Source organism: Ascaphus truei, chromosome 1 (assembly GCF_040206685.1).
Source record: "Ascaphus truei isolate aAscTru1 chromosome 1, aAscTru1.hap1, whole genome shotgun sequence".
Lineage (NCBI taxonomy): Eukaryota > Metazoa > Chordata > Amphibia > Anura > Ascaphidae > Ascaphus > Ascaphus truei.
Window position 1 is genome coordinate 356,396,765 of NC_134483.1, and position 8,538 is coordinate 356,405,302.

Below are 8,538 nucleotides of genomic sequence, written 5' to 3' on the forward strand. Positions count from 1 at the left end.
GGTTCGTGATATGGGACTGTGGGAGAAACATTTCTCCTTCTTTTATCTCGTTTGTGAAAAACATCCCTAGACTGTGAATGCGTTCACATAGTGTTTTTTTGAAAACTAACAAAGACCAGTGTGTGAAAATATTTCTTAGCCAGGCATATCAGTAAAAACACACCTGCAAAAAGAAATGTTTTTTCCCCGCTTACATTTCTGTGTGTATGTGAAAGTCTGGTTAACTCCCTGTCTGCATGAGTTTAAATACGTGTGTATATATATATATATATATATATATATATATATATATATATATAAATATATCTCTTATAAAAATATATATATATTTATATATAATATTTTTTTTTTTTTTATATTGCAGGAGTACACACAACATTGATGGCATTAAGTATACCTTGTATGAAACCTATTTAAATGGTGAGAAACATGATTGAATGAAGTAATAAACATTTGTTTAAGCACAATACTGTTAGAGTCTCATACTTAGGATATTTCTCAAACATTAGGCCTGTATTATTAAAATAGTGTGCTTTCACAAGGAAGCATGAAGTGTATTAGTTTGTGTATACCAGTTTATATAGTACTATATATATATATATATATATATATATATATATATATATATATATATATATATATATATATATATACACACATATATACATATATATATACACATATATACATATATATATACACATATATACATATATATATACACATATATACATATATATATATATATACACACTCACACACTCACACTCACACTCACTCAGTGTGTGTGTGTGTGTGTGTGTGTGTGTGTGTGTGTGTGTGTGTGTGTGTATATATATTATTATACTTTCTGAGATGTTATAGAAACGAACACACAACTGATTAAAGGACAAAATTACAATGGCCAAGCAAGGCAAAGGTAAGTAATAATTTACACATAATCCTGCTGTACACGTACAAGAAAGATGTTTGCACTTACTTAGGTGTTTTAATAATTGCATGTGACTAATATGCATATGCAATTCTTACATCAATTAACACACCCAAATGCAATGTTTTGCTGCAAAGTCAATGGCAGCTTCTCTAAACTTAGCAACTGGCTCCTGGTGGACCATTACTGAACAGACGATTACAACATAAATATTTATAACACAATTAATTATGAGTGTTAACATTTCCAAAACTTCACGTGTACAAGAACATAGTTGAAAGTTTGGAAACAACACAGTCTTCAGCATACATACAATAGTAATTAGATAATCTGAAGTCAACAAAACAAGGCCAAAGACATATTTTCTGAATTATAACATTTATTTTTTTTGTTCCTTTTGCGAGCGAGTAACAGGCCTGCTTGTTGTCTCTTGAATTTTCCTTTTTCTTTTGCCACCAACTTTAGGCACAACAGAGCCACTTTGAGTGGCCTCTGGCACTTCACGGGCAGGGCTTGTGGCCAGTGACTGTTCACCTACGGGGCTTGTGGCCAGTGACTCACCTACAGGGCTTGTGGCCAGTGACTCACCTACAGGGCTTTTGGGCAGTGATTCACCTACAGGGCTTTTGGGCAGCGATTCACCTACAGGGCTTTTGGGCAGCGATTCACCTACAGGGCTTTTGGGCAGCGACTCACCTACAGGGCTTTTGGGTAGTGACTGTTCACGGACAGGGCTTGTGCCCAGTGACACATGTGAGCAAGTTGGTAGACACTGCACAAGTGATGGTTGGTCTGTTTCATGTGTGTCTTGTTTTGTTTTTGTCGCCTCCTTTGTAGGTGTCTGCTGCTGAATTTGTACAGATGGCAGCGGTAGGATGTCATCAGGAACCTGCACAGCAATGTCTGCTACTTGACCGGTAACATTTGGGCCTGGTGAATGAATATCAGATGAATGTGGTGAAAACTGACCTGCATGAACAGATCCTGGCTGGGAGGTGTTGAATTGTGGTACATTAGTCATTCTCCAGTAATTAGCTTGTGTTTGCTGAACAACTAATGCTTCGAATGAGGTGTTGATTTTTTGCAACTGTTTAGGCACTTCAATGAAGACTCTGTGGAGATGTGCCAATTGTGATACTGTTTCTTCCTGCAGTCCAATCATCCTTTCCAGCACTGTCATCATGTCTGAATGGCGACGATTTTCTGCTTCCACTATTTTTCCCTCTGAAGCTACAATTGCATCGTATGTGGAAGTTGATGGACGATTTGGCGGTACAACAGTTTCTATTGGCACCTCTTCATGGTCACATGATTGTATTTCAGTCTCTTCTGTGGCGTCATCCTCATCATACTCATCATCCTCATCACCATGATGTTCTAAAAAGAAATGTACACATTATTAAATGGCATGTTAATGTATGCTGTGTTACTATGTAATTGTACTGTGTCCTAAGTAACACCTAACATGTTAGCATACGTTTTATAACCTCATTAAAAACTACCTTGACTTACGAATAATGTTTGGACTCAGTATGAAATATGAATGAATGAAAAGTTGCTCTAAACTCAGAAGTCCTACATGATAATTAACATCACTAACACAATACATGTTGCCTTACACTTAATTTTCACTGACACTAAGTAATCCTATTTAAAGAAGATGTGCAAAACAAATAATGCACATGACAACATAACATATAGAAGAGCACATATTATATGGCCAGCAAATGATACACTCACCTTCTAGTAGTGTTGAGCTGGCTGACCCAGGTGAAGACACTTGTTCCATCTCAGGTGACACATGTCCTCCAGGGGCAACTATATATAACAATAACATAAGTTTTACATTTACATGTGTAAATATTGAACAAACACTTATTGTATGTTCTGTATTTATGATTAACTAACAACATCAGTTCCTTAACCGAAAATGTGTGTGAAAGTGAACATAAATAGTTTTAATAACACTGTACATGCCTGTGTACTTAGAATTTTTGAGTTCCCTAACATACAACATACTATGTTTCTGCAGTAATGCGTGAGGATAAATAGATTAAATGAGTACATAAAAATCATATGTTGTGTAGTGATATCAGTATCATAATGTACATAACTATCATGAGATGACCATTCACAATGGTTATCATGAAGGTGGTCATATTGCAAAAAGTGTTGTTTTTGGTAGAGGATATGTGTGGTACATTAATCGAAGATGTGGCACACCTGAATGTGGCTGTGACTCAACAAGACAACACATGCAGTGTGTGATAATGTGTCTTTGATAGTAGTTCAACTATAGATATGAGTGAACTAATGTGTGATGTACGCTTTGATAAGTAATGAGTTGTTGGGGCATTTAGTAGCTAGAGTTAAGCTTTCAAATGAGTGTGATTAACTTCAGTTGTGCTATTCAGGTTGTAAGAAAGGTATTCCCTTCCCCAAAAAGCCTAATCAGCCACACCTTTCAATGACTTGAAACAGGTGCAAATGGTGTGAACTAAGTTGACCGTGAAATGAGGCTGTAATTAGTGTGTGTGCTGAACCCCACCCCCTCTGTTGAAGTGTATGCTGTGATGAGATATTAATTGCAGCTGCTTTAACACAATGGTAGATGAGCTAAGTAGTCATCTGCAGTGTTTAAGTTATGAAAACAATGACATAACATATGATACGTGTGCCTCATTATGCTGTCTGTATATGACATAAAGCAAAAATGGACCTTTTCATAAGCAACTATAGATGTGTTAGTGCCAGTGATGTTTGTAGGCCGTTACATGCAATTTCTTTGATGCATGCTTAAAATAGGCAGTAATGTCATGTTTGTCGGAGTAAAATCAATAAAATACACAATAATATGATACATATTTCTGTTCTGTACCTGTAGCTACTAATAATTTCTCATGAACATGTGTTACACGTGTACTACCCTGTTGTTCCCCATCTTCGCCCACCATCAATTGCTTCCACTGCAGCTATGCATTTTGGGAATTCACATGTAAATGAGCACGCAATGGCACGTGCTATATTAGTTACTGCTTTTAGTAGGACTACTACATATATGTCTATTTTGAGATATATATATACAGAATCAGACATATACATATATAGATGCAGGTATGCTTATATTGTGAAGACAGTATAAAAAGCAGTGTAAATATGCAAAATAAGTGTAAGCAACGACACGCCTAGTACAGTAATATTTATCACCTGCTGGAAATTGTGACGGATAAATTCCAATGTCACGGTCACCAGCCAAGCCTTCCACGACGACGGTAAGTAATTTTGGCCGAAGCAGCTCCTCCAATGGAGTCAATATGAGACGTTGTGGTGTGGGCCCACCTCCAGTGCCAGTAGCATGCACGCGTTGGTCTTGTATTTTCTTTTTCAATTTGGACCTAATATCATCAAATCTTTTCCGACAATGATACTTGTCCCTGACACTATTCCCACAGGCATTGACACCAATGACTATTGTGTCCCACATTTCTTTTTTGCTTGCTGCACTTGTCCGCCCTTGAAAAACATATAAAAGATATGAGGTAAATTAATAATAATATAAGCACCAGTTTCCTACACTGCTAGCTGTTCCAAGAGATAGCAAACATGCTGTTTTATGTGTAATATGTGCAGCACATGAGCATTCACTACTAAACCTATACATGTAAGCAAGGTTGCATTCATATTGTATGCAGTTCTGGCAAATTGACCGCCTGTGTTTATTTGTCCTTGTAAGGCATGATAAAAAGCTGTGTTTCCACACTAATGAACATAGAAAGATATTGTGTACCCATATTTGCATATGAACAAAACTCAGATGACCTAGGATCACATGTATTTGAATAATAAATGTAAAGTTACACTTACCTACTAAATGTCCATAGAGACTGTCATAGTGCTCCAGAATGCCAGTGACAAGAGCCCTATTTTCCTGGTCATTGAAGCGAGGATTACGTGGCTTCTCCACACGTTTTTTCCGAGCAGGTTTAGGGTCAGAGCTTGGCTGGTGCTGACTGGACTCTCCTTCTTCCAATGGAAGAGCCTCCAAAAGCTGGCCACCAGCAAGCACGCCACCACCAGACACCCCATCAGCAACTGCGCCACCAGCAGCACTCCCAGCACCAGCACTCCCACTCCTAGCACCAGCACTCACACTCCTAGCACCAGCACTCACACTCCTAGCACCAGCACTCACACTCCTAGCACCAGCACTCCCAGCACCAGCACTCCCACTCACAGCAACAGCACTCCCACTCACAGCAACAGCACTCCCACTCCCAACAACAGCACTCCCACTCCCAACAACAGCACTCCCACTCCCAGCAACACCACTCGCAGCACCAGCACTCCCACTCCCAACAACAGCACTCCCACTCCCAGCAACACCACTCGGTGCACCAGCAACATCACTCCCCTGAACAGAACGTTCACTCCGACGCGTACTCGCACGAGTAGCACTCCCACTCCCACCAGCATCACTCTTCCCACGCTTTGCGGGCATACTTCCAGCACTCACAAAAAACAGACAAGAAATGTACAGGCAATCACACGACCCACTTCCACATATAAAACAAGACAAAGATGTAAACAAAACAACAAAGGACAAAGCTCACCCAATACACAACAAGTCTCTCAATCAATATGCAAATCTTCAATCGTCCAGCTCTGTGCGTCTCTCTCTCTCTCTCACTCCCAACAACACAGAGAATGATTAGCAGTACACGTTGCCTTTAAATATGGCGCGCAATCAAAAACATGCTTGTTTCGCCTGATTCAGCAAGATTTGTGATTGTGCAACCTAACAGCACCCCGCCACGCACGCCGATACACCTGTGTGTGATCGGCTCATCATCGTGAGAGTGGGCGGATTTGTTTTCTGGTTGATTTTGAATGTATTCGGCACTTACTGCATACGGAGAGGGAAAAACGCCAATAACATGACTAATCGATAAGCTTGCCGATTTCACATAATCGTCGCTTACTGCATGAGGCCCTATGTCTGGTTTCTTATCAAACAAAACTGATTTTAATGATTGGCAGGTGGAGGCGGAACGAATGTTTTCGACAGATTATGTAGCTCCAGAGTCCTCAACTACACCAAAAATCAGTGACTTTTTTTTAGAGAACTGGATAAAGTCTATAAATCCCAGAGGAAAACTTGGTGGGAGATATTTAGTTTTGAGAAATATCTCAAGGCAGAATTTATCCCTAGGGGTCTAAGGGCAAACATCACACCTGCATATGATATAGTAGATGAAGACTCCACCAGATCCTGGGAGTTAGTACTCAATCAATGCTCTATTATGTTGATGGAACTACTGGTCACTTATCAAAAGGACAAACTCACACAGATCAATTCTGAACTTGACACCTTACTGGCTAAAGTAGAGGTATGGAAAACCAATGACAAGTTCATTGATCTAGAGGGCCGTCTAAAGAATAACATAGACAAGTTTACAAGTGACCTAAAGGAGCGAAAACACAATAAATTTATGAGAGACACTGAAGACTATCAAACAGGGAAGATTTATAGGTATAAATTCACATCTAAAGGCCGTAAACAAACCAAACCCAAACCTAATACCCAGGAGTCCTCAACAGAGTGGGAGATATCAGAAAATGAGGAGGAGAGACAAACAACCTCAGAAAGCAATACACCTGGACACAGGTCCTCAAAGGCACATTACCTACCCCAGGTTTCTTTTTTAGAGCAGAGACCGTCGGGAGAAGCACGACCACAAGAAACAGAGAGGGAAAAAGAAAAACCAGGAGAGGGAAAGGTATGGGCTCTAAGAAGCGGGAATATGAGTACCTCCAGAAACAAACCCAGAAACAAGAAAGGGAGAGGTTACCAGGGATATTAGGAAGGGATGAACTTCAAATTATAAACCTTACAGACAAAATCCTCAATGATAATCACATACGAGTATTGAAACGTGGCCTATCCTATTCACCGTCCAACAATCTGAACACATTTGAATGGGTTAAAGACGTGAACCTCTTTGCACGAAAACTTAAATTACAAAAAATGTACAGACCAAGAGATAGGAGACTGGCGAACCGTGAGGGGGCCCCAATACCTGACGCAAGGGAAACAGAGGCCATTGAGGATCTTTTATCTTTACAGGTAGAATCAGATAGAATTCCTGGTGAAGGGCCCTTTACTGACCTCAGACCAAAGTCTAAATTTATGCCTCATGGGGAACAATATGCCCATATTGACACCTTTGTAAATTTAGTTACTAAAGACCTTTAATCTCTACCAAGGACAAAACAACTTGACAATATGAGTGCAGGTGAGACTCTAGCCCTTGAAGAACTAGCCAATGCTAAAGAACTTGTGATTAAACCATCTGATAAGGGTGGAAACCTTGTCATTCTAAGATCTGAAGATTATGAGAAAGAAAACATCAGAATTTTGTCTGATCGGACCTGTTATGAGATTCTCGAGACAGACCCTACTCAGAGATTCACCAAAGAATTGATCAGTATCCTGAATGGGGGTCTGTCTTCGAAGCTCATCTCAGAGAAAGAATACAATAACATACTGGTCCGCACACCCAAAATCGCTACATTTTATAGCCTTCCCAAGGTGCATAAGAATAAACAACCACCCCCAGGCAGACCCATAGTCTCTGGAATTGGAAATCTTACAGAGAAAGCAAGTGCTTATGTAGACAAGATCCTTAGGCCCTTTGTTACCACTTTGCCGTCATTTATTAAGGACACTAAAGATGTTCTTAACAAGTTGGATGGCATATCAGCGGCTCATGACTGTATTCTGGTCACTTTGGACGTAGAGGGATTGTACTCCAGTATCAGGCATGATCAGGGAATACAGGCAGTCAACCACTTCCTCAGCACACGCAGCCAACACCACCAAAAACATAGTAGCTTCACAGTAGAACTACTACAGTTTGTTCTGAGGAGAAACTACTTCTGGTTCAACAAAACCATCTACCACCAGATACAGGGCACAGCTATGGGCACCAAATGTGCCCCCACATATGCTAACCTGTATCTGGGATGGTGGGAATCAGAGATAGTTTTCTCTGAGGAACTAGAACATCTAACCATCTTTGTGGAAATGTGGTTGCGCTTTATTGACGACGTGCTGATATTGTGGTGCGGGACTGAGGCTTTGTTGAAACACTTCATTGAAATTCTCAACAAAAATGACCTCAACTCGACTCTTGAACATAGCCCTAAACAAATTTGCTTCCTTGACCTACTGATTACAAAGGATGACAACGGCAATCTTGAAACGACTATATATCGTAAACAGACAGCCACAAACAGCATAATCCTAGCCTGCAGTCATCACCCCAAATCACTCATTAGGGGGATACCGGTGGGGCAGTTTCTTCGCCTAAGAAGAAACTGCAGTAAGGATGAAGACTTCGAGGAAAAGGCGAGGGACATGAAGGAAAGGTTCACTGAAAGGGGATACAGTCAAACAACAATTAAAAGAGCATACAAATGGGCAAGGCACAAAGCCAGATCAGAACTGGTCATGGACAAAAGAACGCAGCCAGAACAAAGAACAGTTAGATTCATAGGCACCTTCAATAAACAATGGAGGGTGGCTAGGGAAATCTTACAAAAACACT

At 40.1% G+C, this 8,538-nt stretch overlaps 1 protein-coding gene across 1 annotated transcript; it reads right to left on the minus strand.

The window, feature by feature from the left end:
* Positions 1-1,310: 1,310 nt before the first annotated feature.
* On the minus strand, positions 1,311-4,555 carry LOC142498979 (uncharacterized). The gene is made up of 3 exons (XM_075607734.1): positions 4,139-4,555; positions 2,672-2,749; positions 1,311-2,308 (listed from the first exon to the last, which is right to left on the minus strand). The coding sequence occupies exons 1-3, from the start codon at positions 4,413-4,415 to the stop codon at positions 1,311-1,313; spliced, it is 1,353 nt and encodes a 450-aa protein (XP_075463849.1). The 5' UTR covers positions 4,416-4,555.
* Between the last annotated feature and the right edge of the window lie 3,983 nt (positions 4,556-8,538).